Raw genomic sequence first — 20,555 nt, 5'->3', positions numbered from 1 at the left:
CTTCGGAGTGCTGGAAGCCATCACTGGCCTCATCATCCCAGAAAGCTGGTTCTTATCGACCCGTGACGATGGCACTGTCCTCTTCACCTCCCATCAAGTTGCAGCTCTCGCCTTCACTTTTGGCAGTCGTCTTTTCTTTGAGCGGAACCACGAACGGCGGCGGTTGTTGGCGGATCATGCTCACAGCACCATCGGGTGGGCATGTAAAGCGCTCTCGGAGGCGTTGGTCTTCCCTTCTGCTCACCGCCACAGTTCTTTTTGGTCTACAGGGATTTCCGACTCCGAAGTTGACGACATCGTATGCTGTACCTACTCTTTGTTGGGTGTCTTTCGATTGGTCCTCAACCTGGTGATGCAGCAGAAGACCCTTGACCTCGGAGGACATCTCTACCAGCCCCGTTACAACTTCGATGGCTACGAGGATGTCGTCGGTCGGGTGCACCAGTCGTATACGCGCAGGATGTTGGAAGTCGGCTGGTGTCCTTATACTCTCGCGAAGCTGAGGAAGACCGACAGTGAGGTTGCCGTTCTCCTAGGAATTTTGGGTATGGAGAAGCCCCCTGCACGACGTCACCCAGACGAGCACGCCACATGCACCGAGGAGGCATGTACTGTCCACAACGTGGATCCCACGACATACGCGACCAAGCACATCAACCCAGCGTGTTCCTGTCCATTCATTTCGCCCACCTTCTCCGATGTCGAAGTCATGCTCTCCGTCGATGACATCCCCGTGATGACCTATGACGGGAACCATCTATCCACCCGTCGAGCTCTGGAGGGCCCGTATGTCGCCATCTCCCACATCTGGGCAGACGGCCTCGGCAGCACGACGGAACAGGGCCTTCCTACATGCCAAGTCGAGCGCATCGCAGCGTTCGCACGCCAGCTCCTCCCCGATGGTGCTTTCTGGATCGACGGCCTGTGCGTACCGGAGGTGAAGTATCTGCGCAAGGCCGCGATCCGTCTCATGGCCAAGACGTACCGAGAGGCCGAGAAGGTCATCGTGTTAGACGCGGGGATCTGCGCCCAGTGCTCCATGTCCCACACTCCCGCAGAGAACATCTTGAGAGTGAAGACATCTGTGTGGATGCAGCGCGTCTGGACGATGCACGAAGCCTTCCTCGCGCGTGAGCTCTATTTCGAGTTCTCGGATGGCCTTGTCCCTGGGAGCGCGATACGTCAGAGCCTGGAGCCCTCTAGTACTCCAAAATACCTCTCGTGGTGGTGGTTATTCGCGAGTACCCTCACAGACTCGGCAATATTGGATCCAGCTTCAGAAGAGCGTGGCTGCCAACGCTTCTCCGATGTTGCCCGCAGGATCGCGTTCTGCACCACGAGCAAACCCGAGGACGCACCGGTTGCTGTGGCGGGCATGCTGAACATGGACGTCTCCAAGTTGCTCGACGAGCAGAGCACCGATGGGAGGATGAGGTTGCTCCTGCTGGAGATGAGGACTCTGTCAGTCGACATCATGTTCAGGCGCCCCTTGACCACCCACGAGGCTGAACAGCTGCCATATCCAGGATTCCGCTGGGCGCCCCGTAATATCACAGTGGTCAACTGGTACGGGGGTTTGGCAGGTGGACGCACTGCGACCTGTTCTCCCGAAGGTCTCACCACCGAGGACGCGTTTCCTGTAGTTCTTCTCACAGAAAAGTTCTACCATCGCTCAGAAGAGGGCTACGACGGGCAGAGCATGTTCTTCGTGTACGATCTTCTCGAGGGCGGTCGTTACCTGATCATGAAGCCTACACCGACGGGCACTCGACCGTTCAATAGCTTCGGAGGCCGAGACTTCAACGCACTGGTCGTCAGAGGACCCAGAATGCAGCGGCCAGATCCAACGAGTCACAGCGGCGAGGACTCGGGCTCGGAACCGGTATTCCCAGACGTGCACCAATCTGTGGATGTTTTGGCGGTGCATATCCCCGATTCTGCTGGCCTTTCAGCTACCGGGTCAGATAGCTCGAACACGACGCCCGTCGTATGCGAATACAAGTTCATGACCGAGCTGTGGCAACCACCCGTTCTCCAAGAATGTAGTCCGGAGGACCTCGCGCGGGAATTTGGGGCGGACACCTCCTTAGTGTGCACTTCGGGTCGGATGTTCAGGGCTAGGATCACACTCACATGAAGAAAGGGTAACGGTTTGATACTGGATACTTCTACAAACACATATACTTCTCGCAGTATTACCTGTCCTCCATTTGTATGATAGCCGTGTCTCTTGCATGAAGTCCTTGTTCTACACACTGTCCACATAACCCCCTGAACTTTGTCTATGCAAGACTTGAGCACCCCATCTACGCCGCGAGGTCGCGAGCGAAGTGGAAGAAGTCGACCGACGACGCGTTGACGCCGTACTTGTAGATCTATAGCAACACCCACGACGTCAGTACATGTTTCAACAACTATCACGGGCAAGAGAATGATACGCACGAAATGCGAAGCAACCCAGCTCGAGAACAACGCACGTTGGTAGGTGACGGGTAGCCTCTGCAGCAGCGCGTCCAGCCCAACCTTGTCGACCAGCGTCTTCGGGATCGCCCTCTGCATGACGCCCCGCCTGCTCGGCTCGTAGTCGAAAAGGTCCGAGTTCTCCAGCTCCTCCTGGAGCTCGTTCAATTTGATCGAAAGCTCGTCCGAGATGATCGTGCGCGGCTTCGCGCCCTGCAGCCGCGCGTGCTCGCGCCAGATGCACCCGAACTCATTTGCCGCGTTCTCGGTGATGATCCGCTGGATGTCGCGCACGTAGCTCTGGTAGAACTCGGAGGGCTTCCCGTCCTTGAAGATCATCAGGTCGATGTACTCCTGCGACGACAGACCGAGGCCTGCGAGCACCTCGAGTGAGGAGCTGGTGACACCGCCCTTGTTGGCGCTCGAGTCCTTGAAGAGGATGACCTTGCGCTTCTCGAGGAACAGACGCGCCTGCTGGGTGAGGAAGAGGTTGGCGCCCTCGACGATGTACTTGAAGTGCGGCTTGCCCTCGGCGTCGACCAACGCGTTGACATTGGAGATGTTCACAGCCTCAGGGCTGGGGCAATCGTCGTCAGTATATGCACGGCAACCCAATCCAAGAACATCACACTCACCGACCACCACAAGGTACGAAGAGATCAGCCTTGAAGCGGAGGTGGGCGCCATTACGGAAGTCGGTACCGTCTAGGACGACCTCTCCGGACGGGAGCTTGATGTCCTGCTCCTCGACCTTGACGAGGTAGCCGTCCTTGCTAAGCTTCGACTTGTCGAAGAACCCGACAGGCTTGCGCAGCTTGGCGAGACGAATAAGCTCTTCGCGGTTGATGCCGACTGGGTCGTGAAGAACACCGCTTCCATCGATGATGGCAATAGTCTTGTCGGAGCTCAAGAGGATCTCATCTGTAGAAAGTAATCAGCACTGCTTCCGTCATGCGAGGCGCATATGTACGCACTCGAACCAAGGTCACCATCTGTGCGATAGACAACAAGTCAGCGACTCGGCCGATGCCGCAGGCGAACATGAGTACGTACCAGGACCACCCGTCTGCACCTTGGTGATATCCTTCTCCCGGAGACCGAGCTGCTTGTAGATGCCCAAGACATACTGACGGACAGAGATGGACGTCATGCCGTAGACATCGTGCGGGACACCACCGAGCAGTTCAGCGCTCTTGCCAGTCGTGAACGACTTCCACCAAGCGTCAGCCCCGCGGGCGCGTGCGTGCACTTGACCGAGTCTCAGTTGATTGCTTCAAGCAGGATGAAACGACAAACTCACTTGCGGCCCAGTCCATCAGGTCAGCAGTGCCCTCATCGGGACCGAAGAAGAGCAGCTCGGGCTTGCCATACAAGTCCACCAGCTTCTCCTTGATGCCAGGCGTCTGACCAGGAATGAGCAAGTCGATGATTGCATCGACGTATTTCTCGAAGCACAGCTTAGGGTTGGCACCGAGCCTTGCGAGGATGTCAGCAAAAAGACATGAATCGATCACCCTGGAAAGAACATACGAGGGCAGGATGGTTCCCTTGGCACCTCCTTCGGGAATATCCTTGTTCTTGAGGGACTGCGTGGATGCAAGACCATAGTTCTCGTCGAACAATCTGCGCTGGTTGATAGAGTAGTTCCTGTATTGAGGCATAATCATCAGTCACGGAGTAAGAGGCTAAGCTACAACCACACGCACTCCCTGTTCCTTGACATGACGATGCGGATACCGCCACGGGCTACATCCTTGAACCGAATGTGGAAACCACGGAACTCGCCACCTACAGTTGAATCACGGGCATGTTAGGAACGAACACGATACGAAGACTCCTGTGGCCACGCACCAATCACAAAGAACAGTCCGAAGGGCTTCTTCGGGTACTCCACTTCTGGCAGGAAATCCGGTGCGAGACGGAATGACAGCGCAACCTTGGTCGGCTGGTAGAAGTTCGTCTTGAGGACGTTCCTACGCAAGCGTCAGTACACCAGTCATAACGTGCAGGAGACATGGCACGAACTTGTTGAAGATCAGGAAGCTCTCGAGCACCTGGAGTTCGTGCTTGTCCGTGACCGTCCGCCTGATCTTGTCGTACAAGTCTGCATCGGAAAGCGGCATTTGAGTGCGGAGACGCTGGTATGAGAGCGTTGGCCTGAATGCGCGAGAAGCATTCAGTAAGTCGTCCCGCGAAGGAACACAGAAAGAGTTCGTACATGAGCTGCGCAGCCTCATCCGTCTCGGGATAGTGCGTCATTGCGAAGTTGACATAGAGCAAGTTGATCTGAAAAACGACGTTGAGTCCAAATATAGGCAGGCGAAGAACATCACTCACCAGCTCTGCATGAGCATGAATGACCTGCGCGATGCTCTCACGCGTGAAGGTCTCCTCCCTGAATCGGCGCTTAATGTCGTCCAAGACGCTCGCGTGCGTTGGGTTCGATTCGTCAAGGATGTTCTTGAGCGCAAGATATGACTGGCCCAGTCGGTTACAGAAGTGCTGAGCGAAGATCCATCCGCAGTCTGTCCAACATCATTAGTGGGTAACAGAAGTCTGACACGAACCGAAACGTACATGCGTAGGTCGCTTCCTGCACGGCGTGATCACCACTCGGGCCTGCTCCGGCGTAGAAGAAGGGGTTGTCGGGCAGGCAATAGAGCAGAGAGGCTTCCTTCATGACTTGGAAGATCGAGTGCTCGATTGGCGGTGCATTCGCTCCAGGTAGCGGGTTGAGATACAGCGAGATGATTGTGATGCCGTTCGAGAATTGCTCTGCCTCAGCGCGTCAGCAACATATCAAGAAGTGCGAATTCCAACACATACCGACATATTTCCTCGCCGAGTAGAGGGAGTAGAAGTGGTACAGGTTCGACAGTGCGCTGAAGAACTTGTTTGTGCCGCCTCTCTTGTAACCGATCACAAGCCGGCGCTCACGAGAGCCCTCGACCTCGAATACCTCGATCACGGGGCCAAACCGCTTCTCGACATTCCACATAACGCGCTGGTAGATCTCGAGCGTGTTCTCGCTTGCCTTCTCCAAGAAGACGGTGTCAGAGACCGTACGGATATCGGTCTTGCTGTTGGCGAACGTGCGAACGGAGGTTGTTATCAGCATGATGTATGCGCGCATCCCGTAAGGTGGACGGGTCAGTACGTACCCATCAGTGCGTGTCGAGGCAGGGGGGTTCGCCGGGAAGTTGCATTTCGTAACGAAGTAGCACCGGAGTTGTTGTGATGCGGTGGCAGAGATGCTACCCTGCGAGCGGTACGTCTCAAGACGGTATGCCTTCTCCGATGACACGTTATCCAGGAAGAGCTCGTCGATGCGAGTCTCGCACGTCGCGCCGGGACCCTCGGTGCTCGTCTTTCCTGGCTGGCTCGTGTGGATGAACGTGGCCCCATTTCCGTTCTCATCGATCTTCTCGAGGTCGATAACAAGCTTCGATGGATCGTGCTTGGTGTACGCGAGCACCTTTGCACCGAAAAGGGCGATGATATGGTCGGAGATGACCTCCACGGACTCGGCCTGGAAGTAGTTGTCGTCGATGCCGAGATGAGTATAGAACCAGTTCACTTCGTTCACAACCAGTTCGCGCGGGATGAAACCCTGTGGACAAAAGATACATCAGCGGTTGTTCTATCGGGCTAAAAGCCCTGATGCGCTCAAAATGTTGCCAGGACTCGCGGAGAACATAGACCGTCAGGACACCACAGCTAATGATAACTGCGCCCAGACGTGTCTCGCGCTCAAACTCATCTCAGGCAACGCAATCAGCCACGCTTGACGAATAGGCGGCGCATACATGCACCCAAGACGGTGAATAGAGCGCTTTCGGCGCGTCTATGACAATCATCGCGAGCCTCCACGACAATCATAGCATCCTCGACAGGATACAACTCATGTTACGAACGGGAATGCGATTGCAAGTGCAAGTACATACCTTTGCAGCCACATTAGCCTGGACCTTAGCGCGCTGCTCCTCCTTGCCCTTGAAGACGGGCGTGGTGTAGCCGGGGACGTTCTTGAGGCGTTGGATCACCTCGGCGTGCTGTCCCGGGACCTGGAGGTGGCCGGACGCGTCGGAATCCGCGTGGAAGGAGTTCCTGCTAGAGGGAGTCGACATGGTCGCGTCGTAGTCGCGTCCGTGCTCGTTGTCTGTGGTGTATTCGTGCGGGGGAATGGAGGAGAGCGCAGCGGGGATGGGGGATAGAAGTGAAAGAGAACGGCGAAGGGTGCATTTTATATATGTACGTCAGGACAAGCTCAGCGGTGCGTCTGGGGTCTGTCCAGTGTCTCGAATCTAGATGATCACAGAAGCGCCCTGGCGTTTCGCCAAAGTTGAAGCTTCCCGCTGCTCTTTGCCGAAATCCGATGCAGCCCCCGAGCCCTCTCCTCGTCGTCTTCTCGCACGTCCTCGACGCCGTAGGCCCCCTCGTCGTCGTCGATGGTGTCGAGGACGCTGTCGCCAAGTACTTCCTTACTCCCAGTTTCCCTTCCAGCTACACGCTGCCCCATTCAATTGCGCTCTGTCACGGACACCGGAGCAGGATCACGACCCGCTCTACAAAGGTCAGAAGATCCGACACGCCCTGGTCGCCTCCTCCGTCAACGTTTCGGCCGGTCCATGACCTCCCCGCACGTCACGCTGGTACGCAAGTGACGCCGCACGCGCGTCGCGATGGACGCGAACACACAGGTCCGACTGCACGGCGGTCAGCTGTGCGGGGCGGTTCAGCGCGGCGTGCGAGCCCGAAATCCGAATGGCTGTCGCGCCCACTGCGCCTTGTCGCGGCCGGATGCTGCCCCCGACATCCGAGCCATTTTGCTCTCCCCATGCCAGCGGGACCCTGTCGCGACCTGTGTATTTTGAGGACAGCAAGGGGAGAACGTCTCCGGAACTTGTGTGAGCATCTTCGGCCGCGGGCTCAGCTCGGCCTATGCGATGTCGGCTTCACAGGAACGCAGGTGCGTGTGCCGTACACACTCTAAAGCCTCTTTGCGTGCTCAGGGCGGCCAGTGGTCACCTGAGCATCTACCCCAGCGGGAGCACCAATCGTTCCTACACCAGCCGGTGTACCGAGGGTACGCGACCGTAATTGGATGGTCAGAGACTTGTCAGAATGGGTCACCTGCATCGCGACATACAGCCGACGATACTACAATATTGAAACGTTCTTGGGAGATGGGACTCGAACGTGTGCCCAAAGTACGGCGCACGACGTGGCCATAACTCACTGGTGCCCAAGTTTATGTCGCCATAACTATTGCCTGCCTGCGGGTTGCAGACGATAGCATTCTCATACATCGCGCCATCCACGCCATTGCGCTTCTGCCGCGAGGTGCATGCTCGGTGCATGTCGTAATTGTTGAAAGTACTGTGGATCTGATGTGGACACGAAAATCGTGCCGCCTCAGCTCTGCTGTCGATCAACAAGCTTGAACTTAGGTGCCCTTGGGATATTCTTTACGTTCTTCACTTACCTGGGCCAAGTGATCAGAGCCATTGCGAATGGTGTTTTGTGGGGGTCATGCTTGAATGCATCATGACCGAGAGGGTACTCCCGATGTCTGTAAATGCCACTCTTCGGTGCACTCCGGTCTATTGCATTTGAGAACGCTTCCAAGTGAGGATGATACAGTTCGTCACAGTAGCGCTGCACCGATTTATTACCTTGCTTAGTTGCTCATGTTCATGCAGTTACACATTACGAGTCCTTTTAGTAGAGGCCTCTCAGGAAAGCATAGCGAACGTCCATTACGACCCAACACGAACGATTCCACCCTCTGACGACAAAAATTCTGTTGTACATCTACGTTTTACTGCTGTACTTCTCGTTCATCCTCTTCTCCCGTACACCATCCCCAATATACACGACTCCGACACTCAACGTCAGACACCGCACAGCCGAGACCAGCAACGTGGGCGGCTGAACTAGTCGAGTTGCTCGAGCCCATCTCTGACGTACTCCTCGAAGAGCGCCTTGTAGTCGCGGTGCCAGCGCGACAGAGCCGGGCGACCCTCGGCGACGTCGCCCGCGCCCCACATGATGCGCAGCTGGTCGACCTCGCGACGCGTCTCGTTGTCCGGGCAGAGGATATAGAACTTCCCTTGGCGGACCTTCTCGAGCTGCGGTAGCCAATCGAGGCTGTCAGCGCGCCATGGTGGAGCAATCTGGAAGCGCGATCGCGTACCATGTAGAGCACGGTTTCTTCTGCGGTCCACGCGCCGGGAGGCTTCTCCTTGCCAGCCGCGGAACCGGTCATGCCAGTCCAAGTCCATCCCGGGCTACAAATGGAATATACTTAGTGTTCAGTATCCAGATCTCCTACGAGATATAAGTACGCACATGAGCAAGTGGGCAGTAAGATTGGTCTGAGGCGTTTCCCGGAGCTCGTAAGCAAGGCTCTCAGTCAAGGACTTGACGGCCGCCTTGGTGGCATTGTAAGCGGGGTTTCCGCTACACGAGAGCGTAGCGGGTTAACGATCAGTCGTGCGAGGGACGGCCAAAAGCACTCACGGTGGGTTCGTGATTCCCTGCTTCGAGCCCGTATTGATTATCACGGCCGGGTTCTCTTGGTGGAGCATGTTCGGCACGAACGTGTGCTGCACGTTCAGAACTCTGAAGCACGAGGAGGGCGCAAAGGGTCAGTAGGATGCTTCGATCAGGCAGAGATCACACGGTACACACCCGAAGAGGTTCACGTTGAAAACCTTCTGCCAGTTTTCAAGGCCGCCCCAGGACGTGCCCTTGGGCGCAATCGCGGCGTTGTTCATGAGCACGCCAACCTGCCAGAGCAGACAAGAAGAGAGCGGGGTGAGGTTATCCGCACAGACACGACGCTCCACGCAGCGCAAGAGAACGAAAGGGAAATGGCGGAAGGACCGGCGCGTTGGGAGCTAGAAGCAAGCTAGCTCACCTCGCCCCACGCCTCGTACACTCGGTCGCGCAGGCGTTCGACCTGGTCGAGCTGGGATACGTCCGTCGGGAGGGTGATCAGGTTCTCCTGGCCGATGATTTGCGCGACCTCCTTCGCGGTCTCATTCAACTTCTGCTCATCCACATCCGCTATCGCGATCTTGAGCCCGATCCTGCACAGTCAAAATGGTGAGTGCCCGATCTCGGTGAGACCACCACTGTCGCGCAGGGGATTGAAATGTACGCACTTTGCGAGCTCGATCGCGGCTGCACGACCAATACCGCTGGCTGCGCCGGTGATCACCGCGACACGTCCTTCGTGAATGACGGGGTGCACTTCGTCGTCCATAGGCGCGACTGGGTCGTAGGAATTGGGGCGTAGCGGAGAGGGTCTACGACTTGAGTTCCCAGAGGATAGTGGCAGCATGATATAAATACGACCGCAGGAATGAAGAGGAAAAAAGTTGTGAGAGTCGGAATTGAGTCGAGATGGAAAGCAATCGGTAAGATGCCGGTCGGTGTATAGAATCCTTTATATACTTGCTCTTATGCCCATGACGTCGAGGGTATGCAAACAATTATTGACTTGCTGTCCGGGGGGCATGTTGTTTCAAGTGAAGTTCATCTTCCTATCGCCCTCTTTCAACCTCTCAAGATGTATGGCAAATAGTAGTGAGAAGATTTCCAGCCGTTTTCATATCGATAGGCCCTTTTCGAATAATTAATATGGATGGGGCGGATCACGAAATACCAGTTCCGCTCGCTGGCGAGCCTACGCGATGGCCGCCAACCATTTCCCACTGGGTCATTTTCGTCCTCCGCCAGCGTCCGCCTCAGCCGACAATCAGTACATATTTTGCGGAGGGGCCTATCGATATGAAAACGGCTGTCAACATGAAACACCGAGGATAGGTCGGATAATAATGAAGAAGGTACTATCAGTGCTTGACCCCGAACACCATTGACATCAGGTTGATATCGATATTGTCGGGCGCCAAGCTCTTGTCCCTACTGTCAGATGCATCATCGTCGACTGTATCACGGCGTTCCGACTACCGCTCCTCCTAGCTTGAAGGGAACACGAGCATTTCCTTGATACCCAACGACTATGACCTTGTACGGAGAGAGTTAAGAGCATTCATAATGGCGTAGCGCAACTGAGATGTCTGTGGGCCACCCCGACCGATGGCGTAAGCTCTAGAGGTTAGTGAACTCTGTTAACTTCTCAGTGAATCTAGGCCTACAAATTTATAGCACAGGAAGACATATGACTACCACCCTCAAAACACACTGGGGACGTTGTTGGTCTCATGACACAACCTGTCGCACGAGGATTCGGACACGCTGTCGTCAACATTGACGCTTCTCAAGGCCCTTGTGACACCGACCATACTGCACTCGGAACATAGCTAACCTTGCCAATCAAGTGGAACCACTAATTGCGGAGGAAAGTCTTCACCCATCTATAGACTGGCGAATTCATGGACATTCCTGGACGTCGTGTGACTCTTTCTTTCAAGTTCCCGGGTTCTCGTTTCTGGATGACGGCATCCGCGTTCCCTATCTTCATGAACGGTGCGTGTGAGCGGAAGCACCAGCGTCGCATATGAAATACCGCTCGGGATTTCCTTCTCGACCAAGGTACGAGCGGCATACTTTCAGCTTTGCTTCCCTTCACGAACGATCTGTCTATTATGCTGACCAGCAAGACGCTGGCTCGAAGCCGCGCCGATGGTGCATTAGGTGCTCAGCATGCAGCCTCGTCGGCCGAGAAGGTCAAGTTCGAGGCAACGGAGATTGTCGTAGAGATAAGGGAGGACGCGGACAATGCTCGTCTGGCAGAGCTCGGATACAGAGGTGAATTCAGGCGGGAGTTCTCGGTACGTTTCATGATCTGCATATGGCGAAGCAGAAGATCTCACGTATCTGTAGATGCTTGAGACCGTCGCATTTGCGTTCTCCATCATGGCCGTCATTGGAGGTGTCTCGTCGACGCTTTCATTCGGACTTATCTCTGGTGAGAGACTCGGCCTATCCGTAGCGTTCGCTCATCTTTGTGCCATAGGCGGACATGTCGGCATGGTCTGGGGCTGGTTCATACCATGCATCTTTATCATGTGTATTGCAGCGTCCATGGCCGAGTTGGCCTCTTCTATGCCGTAAGTGATCATGCACGGAGCGAGCGGTTGGACTCACATTTTCCCAGTACTAGCGCAGGGCTCTATTACTTCTCGGCGAAGCTCGCACCTGAGCGATACTCTGCACTGGCTAGCTGGGTGACCGGATGGGCCAACGTTACTGGTCAGGTAACCCTTGTCTGCTCCATAGACTACACCGTGTATGTCCCTTCTCCAATGGTCTCAATCTCCGACGCTGATGAAATCACAGGGCTCAGATGATAACCACTGCTGTAGCCGTCAGCACCGACGGTTCGCGCATTTTGGGCGCCGGCCCGACCTATGGCATCTTACTAGCGATCCTGCTCGTCCACGGCTTGATTTGCTCTGCGGGCACTCGTATACTCGCTCGGTTGAACTTGGTCTATGGATTCTTGACTTGTATGTCCATAAGATGCCCGCAGACCGACATGCTGATGACCCATCCGACATAGTTGGAGCCACCGTTGGGGCGATCATTGCACTACTGGTGTGCTCTGGCGACCGAAAGGTATCGACCACAACTGCATTCACGTCTTTCGAGAACAACACAGGTTGGAGTAACGGTATGTCTTCGCCTATTGCCGACTGGGATGCTTGGCTGACACGATTACATTGCAGGCGGCTGGGCATTTCTCCTCTCGTTCGCCGCTCCAATGTGGTCTCTGACTGGATGTGAGTACTGCGCTCGGGATCTGTAGAGTGAAGACTTAGCAAGGCAACTAGACGACTCGGCCGCCCACATCTCCGAGGAGGTATCTGGGGCAGCACGCGCCGCACCGATTGCTATCCTCGTCTCATGCGCCGCTGTTGGAGGGCTGGGATGGATACTTATCATCGCAGCGTCGTTCGCCATTGTCTCGGTTCCTGCCCTACTTGATACAAAACTGGCACTTCCTATGGGCCAATTGCTCCTCGATGTATTGGGAAAACCCGGGATGCTCGCAGTTTGGAGCTTTGTGATTATCGCACAGGTATGCCCTTGTATCTGGAGCCATCTGCGGTAGGACTGATTAGTATGCAGTTCTTATGCGGAGCCGCGCAAGGCGTGGACGCGTCCCGAGTGGTGTTTGCCTTCGCGCGAGACAACGCCCTTCCGGGCTCCCGGTGGTGGAAGCAGATTAACCTCTACACGCAGACACCTGTCAACGCGGTCTGGTTGGTGATAGTCTTGTCCGCTCTCTGTGGCCTGCTGGGATTTTCCGCGACAGCATTCTCGTCGCTTGCTGGGTACGCCGCTCGTCTACCCGTATCTCTCGTGCACTGACAGCAATACGCAGGGCATCCGTGATAGGGCTATACACCTCGTACGCCACTCCCATCTTTCTCCGGGTCACGTCCGGCCGCGACAAGCTTGTACCTGGACCATTTACCCTCGGCAGATGGTACCTACCTATCGGCAGCGTAGCTGTTGCTTGGGTGGTGTTCATCGTCGTATTGCTGTGTTTTCCCTCTAGTCAGACGACGAACGCCGTTGAGATGAGTAAGTGCAAGCGCAAGAGGAGTCGTGGCGAGAGCAAAAACTGACTACAATCAAATCAGACTATGCGTCCGTGATCGTGTTGGCGGTCTTCATTTTCGCGGCCGCGTCGTGGATGGTCTCAGCTCGCAAGTGGTTCGTGGGGCCGCTACCAAATATCGATGACATGGAATACAAGGATTCGTGAATGTAACAAGGTATGGACACCAACAGTGAGAGAGGTTATCCTCTTGATTACGGAGTATGGGTAGCGGTCATGTATTGCCAGCCGTGTAGATTACTCGGCATCATCCAGCGTAATGTTGCACGTGCCGACATCCAATGTATAGGCTGAAGTTAACGTTGAAGACCAGGCCTGCGGCCTGCCAAGGTTCGCGGACCCATGAACTGGTGTAACAGTAATCGGGGCCAAAGGCAGACGACGACACGTGACGTCATGGGAACCGCCGGTCGTCTGACTCTTGGCGTTCCTTTTCAACCTACCCCAGCCATGACCCAAGTTGCCAGTGCTTCACTTCTATCGCTAGACTTTCCTTGATCGAATCTTCCCCATACACATGAGACGGCTCTGCAAGCTCCAGTTATACTCACCATGAGGCTCTCGAGTCCATCCAGGAACCCGCTAGTTGCATGTCGCCTCATTTCGCCCGCTTCAGCAGGCTATAGCAAACCTATTGGATCCGGATGACAGCATGGTGTGTGGACTCTCCTGTTCGACGTGGTTCAGATATGCCGTTTCTCTGCATGTGAAGTTCCTAGTCATCAGCTGAATGCAACCGCCTCGCACGTTGAAATGCGAGTCTCCTGCGATCCGGGTCAGATATCCGTACTTCCATCACCAGCAATACTGTGGTGGTAGCTCTGGAGATCTGAGCCGGTGGGAGGTTTCAGACTTACCGTAATGACTGCTTGCTAGCTTTTACGCTCGGGCGCTTGCTAGCGTCGTGGTCCGCTCCCTCCTGTCTGAGCTTTGAAGACACGCCCTTTGAGCTACAGCATATCCGGCACTCCCTCTCGGCGCGAACGAGCAAGCTGTTCAGGCCTCAGGTACTGGTACATTGTGCGCTTATCCCAAAAGAAAAGAGCGGGTCATGCGGGTCAGGACCGGCCACAGTCGCGATGTTCCAGATGTCCACGGATTCAGGTTGCCTACCTGTACACGAATCCGCGAATGTGCCGGCTTGTCGTTGTCCCGTGCGTGCGAGTCATCATATAAGCGCTTTAAAAAGACTTTGTTGGATATCTTGCCTGTTATTCGCAAATACTCGCACTAGGTAATGACGTAAGCGCTCGATGTTGATATAGCTGCCGCTGTCTACGAGTCCCCCAATGGTCGAAAGGAATACATATCTGATGCCTCGCGCTTCCCAGTGTCTGGCTATCCGCAACTGAAGCCCTCCGCTCTGCGAGAGGCCCGCGCAAAGTACAGAGGAAGGTGGCTATCTATTGTTGACGCTCTTGGTCACTACGAGTAATGCGGAAGGGGTGCAGTCTTTCGCAGGCGCTTGGGGTCATCCTGGCCACCTTTGAGAGTGTGTGTCTGTATCTTGACTTTGATACCCGATATCTGGGACGCTGACACTCTCTTCCTTCTCGCTAGATAGCGAGATATTCCGCTCAAGAATGCGTCGCAGCTGGATGGCAATGCTGTCAGATATTCATCCACTGCTATGGGCTCGCAGGTATTTCAAGTGAGCAGACTGGGAGGGCGAGGATGAACTCCTCAGTACTGTGCCGACCATGTCTTCCTCCTCTCGTTCTCTCCTCTCCATCGTTGCGGAGTGCAGGTACATCTTTACGGACCAGTGGGCATGGTCTTGCGTCGCCGCTGGAACCAGTCTCGCTCAATGCTACCCATACCGCCGCCTGGACGGAGACGAGCGCGCAGAACGCCCTGATGTGATCGGTCCAGTGAGCTGCGCCCTCCCCACCGCACTTCTTAGTCACTGACGCGACAGCTCGAACAGGATCGTGACATCTTCCCTGTCGGCAGCTTTGCGGTGGACGCGTCTTTGAGCCGTGTGCTCTTCCGCAAGAGCTCAGAGGGTTGGGATCGAACAGACGAGCCTGTGACCGATCGGGCGATCCGCATGATTGAGCTCAAGGTCAGTCTGTGAGCCTGCATATCATGACACGTATTCTAATTGTGACGTGCACAGGTCGTCGAGCAGCATCCCTACAGGAACGGAGATATTCCTGCTGTACAACCGGTCATTCTCTACGCGCGGCTGTCGGAAGCCCAAGCAGGCAATGTCAAGGATCCCCAGTTGACTGCCTTTGATGGGTTATTTGTGGACCCAAATAAGGAGAAGTTCATGTCCCGTTTGCGCGTAAGTATGATGCTGCCGATACCACCCACAACGAGTTTCACTAGTGGCTCATTCAACAGCTCCCGGGTAATCGCTCATACGATAGCAAGCAGCGCAATCTCCATCGGAAAGGGAAGCCCATCACGAGGGCTGAGCTAGCCAGACTCATCAGCGATGACGTCAAGGCCATCCTGGTGAGTAGCACTCTGAAGGCTCGCCGCTCGAGTCTTTGCCGAGTCGGGCTAACTTGTGTACGGTAATAGGAAAGTGGTCCGCTGCCCATCGATGGCAAGGACGCCACGTTCAATGACATATTCCTTGTAGACGTGCATTGTGTGTCGGTCGGCAGTGTGCAAGCCACGCTCGCGACCCGTTACTACCCCCCTGGCCGGCTCTTTTGAGTGTGACATTCTATCGTCTTTCCGTGTCGATTACGCTCTGTGTCTGCTATTCCCCGCTTTCTCGCTGCATATCGTCTCGCTGTCATCTTCCGTGCTATCTTTCTCGTTATCATCTCGCTGTCATCTTCCGTGCTGTCCTCGTTATCGTCATTACTGGCATCCTTTTACAATTACCATACAATATTGAACCTATTATGAATGTACCACTGGTGTATATATTGCAAGCGTAGTTGTATAGACCAAGATGGATGGTCTCCAACTTCTACTGTGTGCAGTGTACCATCGGTCGCAAGCGAGTTGGTGGTTATCACGCCCTTGAAGGTGTCAACGTAGCCGATGCTTCTCATTACATACTACGAGCCGAAATTGAAATGCATACAGTACTAATCAGATTAACGCGACTGCAAGGCCGGGAGAGCGAGCGAGAATAAGTAGGTCGATTACAAGGCCATCCGAGTTTGAAGCGCTCCCACGGCATGTAACTTGCAAGAGGGCTAAATGTCATATTCCAACACACATTGGTCCAATTGGAATATAAATAGGTCCTACGATAGAAAAGCCATACGCCCGTTGTGTTATGATTCTAGGGCCCCGGAAGCTGGGCGTTTCTGTCCCGCGCTCAGAAGGTTTTGGTCCTGGCGCGATAGACTTCCTGTCCGCCTTATCCAAGAAGTCCAAATATTAATTGACAACTCACCTTGTAGTTTTCAAAATTGCATGATATAGGTCCTCGTAGCCTAGGAAAAATAGCCAGAAGGTGCCCAGTGAGGTAGGATGAAGTGTGCAGGGCAACTGACGAAGGGGTGGGGCTGATCTAGGAGACGCTGGCGGGGAACTCGTCGTGTAAGCGCTGGGAAATTAGGTCGTTTGGCGCGGAAAAAGGTCACTTTCATCGAGGCTGAGGAGTTGCTACGGTTGAGCGTACATGCAGCGGAGTATTTTTCCAGGTATAAGATAGTTTATTAGAGTGTACAGAGAGAATTTCAAGGATAACGGAGGCAAAATGGAGGAAATAGAGGCAGGACGGACAGGCGTGCTAACGCGCGAGAGCAGGCACTTATCGAGGGGACCAATGTACTATTGCGCCTGGCATATAACCGTTTTGCATGTAACTTGAAGAGGAGGTATACGCAAGACGCATCTGCGATGCTCGGAGCGACATTCACCGGCGCTTTATTCAGCACGGGGCCTTGGACGAGGGTAAAATGCATTCAGACTAGAGCCTCTCATATCTTATACCTACACTCACTGATATTGAACATTGAAGTTGAGAATACCGCGCCCATGACAACGCGGGAGGGCGCGCGCTATCTCCCCTTCGGCATCTCCGGGAGACACGTCCGAGATCACGTTGATGATGAGCTGGTCCAGTCCGAGGAAGGGCGCAGTAGACAGCATGTCGTCCAGCCTGGAGTCGGACAATTGCTGAATGAGCGCCTCAAAAGGCTCTCCTTGAGCCTTGAATGCCAGAGAGATTCGTCGGAGTTTGCTGCTCCGGACATTCGACAGAGCCGCCGCCATTCCGGAGGGATCGGTATTGGACGTACCCAGGTGAAGCGTCTCTAGTTGACTGTACTCATGAAGTCCTGCACCCGACTTATTAGCGAATCAATAGGACAGGAGGATGGTAACTAACCGTCATAGTTATCCATCGCGTCCAGGTGGCTTAAGAAAAGGAGGCTTGTAAGCCCCTCTGCAGCTTCGAAGATGTGCAGGTATTGACACATTTCCTTTTCCTCCACATGCCGAATCTAGCGAATGTCAGGAATTTCAACGACGTAACCGCAAGCCATGGGCGACGGACGCACCTTTAGTGCGCGCAAGTTCCTATAGTGGCCCGGATACGTGCTCAGATCTTCAAGCGAGCCGATCTTGTACCACAAGCAACGATCGAGCTCGACGGCTCTGACCGTAGGGAACGACCAGAGGAGGTTGACTATTTCCGCGTACGTGGAAGTGATCACATTCTTCAAGCAGAGGGAATCAAGACTTTTGAGCACTGAGAAACTCTGAACGAACGGGAGAAAGTAAGTAGGGGTGAAGAGATCAAACGTGAATGCCGCTGAACGCAGAGATGATAGTTTGGAGACAGTGTTCATGGACAAGGGGGGATCCTGCAGCATCTCCCGATACCCAAATGCACTCGGAGGTCTGGTATCGGTGTAATGGATGTGCTGGATAAGCGTAGCAATGGCAGCATTTTCTGTTAGCGTGCGCGAAAGGAGATAACATTGAGAATGTGAGCGAAGATGGACGGTGTGGTAGAGGTGGAAACGGGCCCTCGACAGCCAAGCTTGACACGTCTCAGCGCAGGATCGGATAGCGTTCTGTGTCGCGGCTCTATCCTGAAAAGCCTCGGGTATCGCATCCAGTATAAGAAGTTGCACCTCAAGTGGCAACTGTGGGTGTTCAGCTGGTTGCGGATGGTGCATTGCAGGGTGCCTACAAGGCGAGTTCGGATCCCTTAGATATATCAGTCAGAGTGTAGATGAAAACAATGAAAGACGTTACCAAGTTATTACTGCGGCTCCAGCGAGGTAGATCGTCAAAATCCGAGTCAAAGCAGGTTCAAGTCCACCATCAAGAGGCGCGGGTGGGCGCCTCGGACTGTGCATTCACGTGGAACCTTGTCGGCAAGTGCCGACGCACGATCGCCCCACTAAAAGTCGATGACCCCCAAGCTGTCTTGCTGAGCTCCCCAACGTCTCCGACCGTCTCGACGTCGTGCTACATGTCTTCCTCATCGTCAACGGTGACATGCAGACCGTGTGGTTTCCTGTCCCTGTTGCTGCTTTCTTCCGTCGAATCGTGAACGTCGTCTCCACGCTCTCCATTTCCCAACACTACTTCCAGTCGCCTACCGATCCGGACGCGCCCCGATCGCCCTCGCAATGGCCGTTCTCGCGCGCTCGTGTCGGTCGTAGAGCATCGAGCCCGCACAAAGCTCACGCGTATACCGACCTTACCGCGGACAAACTGGACGAGAAGAAGGTCCCGCATCGTCAGACGTCCTCATGGACACCCGACCAAATACACCTACTCATGAATAATCCCGCCTTGTATGACCCCCTGCGCACACCGCGATACCCTATTGTGCTTTGCCATGGTGAGTCGCGCCCAGGAGAACTTGACGGCAATGACGACGTTGACGGTCTCATCGACCAGGACTCTACGGCTTTGACGTCCGAGGGCCCTCCTCGTTCCCCATCTTACAGCAACACTATTGGTCCAATGTCTTGAACGTATTGCGGAAGAAGGTTGGCGCGGAGGTGCTGGTTACTGGTGTACCAAGGTGAGTGTTCTACCGTTGTAAGTGACACCCTATCTGACACCTTGCAGTACTGGCTCGGTGTCATCTCGTGCAGAGAACCTTGACAAGTTCCTGCGGGAGAAAGCTTATTCCAGAGGTGTCAACTTCCTCGCGCACTCCATGGGCGGCCTGGACTGCAGACACCTCATCACGCATCTCAAGCCGCAGGACTATACCCCGCTCTCGCTCACCACTGTCGCCACACCACATCGTGGGAGCCCATTCATGGATTGGTGCAGGGTGAGTTGTGTGTTCTCTGCGAAGCCTTTGAACATTACTGAGGTCTGCGCAGCAATATATCGGATTGGGTCGCTATGAGGAGAACCCTTCGAAGCCCCGTCCAGGGAACTCGGAGTCTAGTCCGGAGCACACAGGCGAACGTTCTTCCGAGAAGCAGGCATCTTCTTCCATCAGGTCCTTGCTCTCCATCACGTCTTTGCCCTCGTCGTTCACTACCCTGCTCATCTCTCTCCTGGACTCCCCTGCCTACGCCAACCTGACGTCCACCTACTTGAACACGATCTTTAACCCAAACACCCCTGATGACCCCTCCGTCAAGTATTTCAGTGTCGCTGGTCGAACTTCAAGTATGAACATCTGGCATCCGCTTTGGCTCCCGAAGATGGTGCTGGACGGCTTCGAGGAGCGCGAACGCGCGCGCCTGCTCGAAGAGGGCCATCCACTCGCCGACATGGAGTCGCAGTGGGGCAACGATGGCCTCGTGACCGTGCAGAGCGCATGCTGGGGCGAGTTCCTAGGCGTGCTCGAGGGCTGTGACCACTGGGAGCTTCGCGGCGCGCGCGGGCTTGACGTCGACCTCCCCTCCATCCCAGGCACTGACAGCTGGAACTTCGCCGACTGGGGCAAGTTTGTTCGCGCTTGGAAGAAAGAGGAGAAGGAGGCTGCACGGAGCGCCGGGGCTGGTATCAGCGAGCAGGAGCATGCTCTCGCCACCGCTGGCGCTGGCATGGAGGAGATGGAGCGGGATGAGCGAGATCCTCGGCGGAGGAGAGACCGGGCAAGCATGAACGCGGACGAGGTGGTCAGGAACTCGACCGACAAGGTTTCCGCCGTGTTCGACTGGATCGTCGAGTCGGCGCCTTCGCCGCTTGCGCCTGAGTCTTCAACTCAGACGGAGCAGCAAGATCGGTCCCGGGATAGCAAGAAGGAGATGCAGAGGGAGCAGGTGATCAAGCCGGCTGAGCGGAGCGATCTTGCGACGAAGATGGACCTCGAGCGTTTTTACGTCTCATTGTGCAAGAAGCTGTACGAAGAGGGGCTGTGACGGTCAACGGATGCCATTGACGTTGGCGTTGGTGCGTCGACCTCTCGGTGCTTGTATCGATAATGTGTATTCTATCACCTTGCTAGGGGTAATCCATAATCTTCGCTCGTCTTGCTCTACTGTGCCGGGAATGAATATCAATGAAGCTTAATGAAGGGTTGCTCAGTCGCTCCAGATACTTGGCTGCTGTTGCGAAATAAACTGCCGGCAAAGTCCGAGAGACAGACGCCCAC

The 20,555-nt window shown here is 55.0% G+C and overlaps 7 protein-coding genes across 7 annotated transcripts; 4 read left to right on the top strand and 3 right to left on the bottom strand.

The window, feature by feature from the left end:
• Positions 1 to 547: 547 nt before the first annotated feature.
• On the top strand, positions 548 to 1,627 carry L226DRAFT_509878 (uncharacterized protein; the record flags this gene model as incomplete). The annotated part of the gene is made up of 1 exon (XM_067678232.1): positions 548 to 1,627. A coding segment is annotated over one exon (1,080 nt), but the record flags the coding sequence as incomplete, so codon positions are not given.
• A 508-nt stretch (positions 1,628 to 2,135) lies between these two features.
• Positions 2,136 to 6,653, bottom strand: L226DRAFT_561041 (NAD-dependent glutamate dehydrogenase). Its single transcript, XM_067683404.1, has 16 exons — positions 6,405 to 6,653; positions 5,622 to 6,070; positions 5,287 to 5,540; positions 5,038 to 5,235; positions 4,798 to 4,985; positions 4,679 to 4,746; positions 4,486 to 4,617; positions 4,312 to 4,433; positions 4,167 to 4,248; positions 3,991 to 4,107; positions 3,761 to 3,936; positions 3,514 to 3,708; positions 3,435 to 3,452; positions 3,096 to 3,381; positions 2,443 to 3,037; positions 2,136 to 2,375 (listed from the first exon to the last, which is right to left on the bottom strand). Exons 1-16 carry the CDS (start codon positions 6,585 to 6,587, stop codon positions 2,307 to 2,309), a joined length of 3,132 nt encoding a protein of 1,043 aa, XP_067534604.1. The 5' UTR covers positions 6,588 to 6,653; the 3' UTR covers positions 2,136 to 2,306.
• Positions 6,654 to 8,396: 1,743 nt separating this feature from the next.
• Positions 8,397 to 9,730, bottom strand: L226DRAFT_464711 (NAD(P)-binding protein; the record flags this gene model as incomplete). The annotated part of the gene is made up of 7 exons (XM_067675879.1): positions 8,397 to 8,591; positions 8,657 to 8,750; positions 8,812 to 8,922; positions 8,983 to 9,082; positions 9,152 to 9,251; positions 9,383 to 9,554; positions 9,630 to 9,730. The coding sequence occupies 7 exons, from the start codon at positions 9,728 to 9,730 to the stop codon at positions 8,397 to 8,399; spliced, it is 873 nt and encodes a 290-aa protein (XP_067534603.1).
• Positions 9,731 to 11,032: 1,302 nt separating this feature from the next.
• L226DRAFT_535922 (amino acid transporter) lies at positions 11,033 to 13,348 on the top strand. Its single transcript, XM_067681014.1, has 11 exons — positions 11,033 to 11,261; positions 11,314 to 11,398; positions 11,447 to 11,540; positions 11,588 to 11,719; positions 11,770 to 11,939; positions 11,993 to 12,103; positions 12,159 to 12,212; positions 12,264 to 12,511; positions 12,562 to 12,767; positions 12,818 to 13,020; positions 13,080 to 13,348. Exons 1-11 carry the CDS (start codon positions 11,076 to 11,078, stop codon positions 13,202 to 13,204), a joined length of 1,614 nt encoding a protein of 537 aa, XP_067534602.1. The 5' UTR covers positions 11,033 to 11,075; the 3' UTR covers positions 13,205 to 13,348.
• A 1,043-nt stretch (positions 13,349 to 14,391) lies between these two features.
• On the top strand, positions 14,392 to 15,923 carry L226DRAFT_535920 (uncharacterized protein). The gene is made up of 7 exons (XM_067681013.1): positions 14,392 to 14,452; positions 14,509 to 14,549; positions 14,618 to 14,928; positions 14,985 to 15,122; positions 15,177 to 15,347; positions 15,407 to 15,520; positions 15,590 to 15,923. Exons 3-7 carry the CDS (start codon positions 14,758 to 14,760, stop codon positions 15,725 to 15,727), a joined length of 732 nt encoding a protein of 243 aa, XP_067534601.1. The 5' UTR covers positions 14,392 to 14,452; positions 14,509 to 14,549; positions 14,618 to 14,757; the 3' UTR covers positions 15,728 to 15,923.
• A 797-nt stretch (positions 15,924 to 16,720) lies between these two features.
• On the bottom strand, positions 16,721 to 18,265 carry L226DRAFT_561037 (uncharacterized protein). The gene is made up of 5 exons (XM_067683403.1): positions 18,239 to 18,265; positions 17,536 to 18,190; positions 17,364 to 17,478; positions 16,977 to 17,313; positions 16,721 to 16,916 (listed from the first exon to the last, which is right to left on the bottom strand). The coding sequence occupies exons 2-5, from the start codon at positions 18,157 to 18,159 to the stop codon at positions 16,901 to 16,903; spliced, it is 1,092 nt and encodes a 363-aa protein (XP_067534600.1). The 5' UTR covers positions 18,160 to 18,190; positions 18,239 to 18,265; the 3' UTR covers positions 16,721 to 16,900.
• Positions 18,266 to 18,484: 219 nt separating this feature from the next.
• L226DRAFT_464520 (alpha/beta-hydrolase) lies at positions 18,485 to 20,322 on the top strand (the record flags this gene model as incomplete). Its single annotated transcript, XM_067675864.1, has 5 exons — positions 18,485 to 18,833; positions 18,893 to 19,019; positions 19,067 to 19,277; positions 19,330 to 20,156; positions 20,199 to 20,322. The coding sequence occupies 5 exons, from the start codon at positions 18,485 to 18,487 to the stop codon at positions 20,320 to 20,322; spliced, it is 1,638 nt and encodes a 545-aa protein (XP_067534599.1).
• Between the last annotated feature and the right edge of the window lie 233 nt (positions 20,323 to 20,555).

The sequence above is a fragment of the Lentinus tigrinus genome (assembly GCF_003813185.1).
Source record: "Lentinus tigrinus ALCF2SS1-7 unplaced genomic scaffold L226scaffold_15, whole genome shotgun sequence".
NCBI classification, from domain to species: Eukaryota; Fungi; Basidiomycota; class Agaricomycetes; order Polyporales; family Polyporaceae; genus Lentinus; species Lentinus tigrinus.
The sequence above is the reverse complement of the archived record's forward strand: the minus strand, read 5'-3'. Positions and strand labels throughout refer to the sequence as shown.

Coding starts and splice junctions, on each gene's coding strand:
- L226DRAFT_561041 (XM_067683404.1), bottom strand. CDS start 6,587: ATGTCGACTCCCTCTAGCAGGAACTCCTTCCACGCGGATTCCGACGCG. Junction 4,618..4,678: donor GATGAGGCTGCGCAGCTCAT/GTACGAACTCTT, acceptor TCGCGCATTCAG/GCCAACGCTCTCATACCAGC. Junction 3,038..3,095: donor TTCGTACCTTGTGGTGGTCG/GTGAGTGTGATG, acceptor CGATTGCCCCAG/CCCTGAGGCTGTGAACATCT.
- L226DRAFT_535922 (XM_067681014.1), top strand. CDS start 11,076: ATGCTGACCAGCAAGACGCTGGCTCGAAGCCGCGCCGATGGTGCATTA. Junction 11,940..11,992: donor GGTCTATGGATTCTTGACTT/GTATGTCCATAA, acceptor CATCCGACATAG/TTGGAGCCACCGTTGGGGCG. Junction 12,104..12,158: donor CAACACAGGTTGGAGTAACG/GTATGTCTTCGC, acceptor ATTACATTGCAG/GCGGCTGGGCATTTCTCCTC.
- L226DRAFT_535920 (XM_067681013.1), top strand. CDS start 14,758: ATGTCTTCCTCCTCTCGTTCTCTCCTCTCCATCGTTGCGGAGTGCAGG. Junction 14,929..14,984: donor GCCCTGATGTGATCGGTCCA/GTGAGCTGCGCC, acceptor CAGCTCGAACAG/GATCGTGACATCTTCCCTGT. Junction 15,348..15,406: donor AGTTCATGTCCCGTTTGCGC/GTAAGTATGATG, acceptor CTCATTCAACAG/CTCCCGGGTAATCGCTCATA.
- L226DRAFT_561037 (XM_067683403.1), bottom strand. CDS start 18,159: ATGCACCATCCGCAACCAGCTGAACACCCACAGTTGCCACTTGAGGTG. Junction 17,479..17,535: donor GGAACTTGCGCGCACTAAAG/GTGCGTCCGTCG, acceptor GACATTCGCTAG/ATTCGGCATGTGGAGGAAAA. Junction 17,314..17,363: donor CGCGATGGATAACTATGACG/GTTAGTTACCAT, acceptor AGTCGGGTGCAG/GACTTCATGAGTACAGTCAA.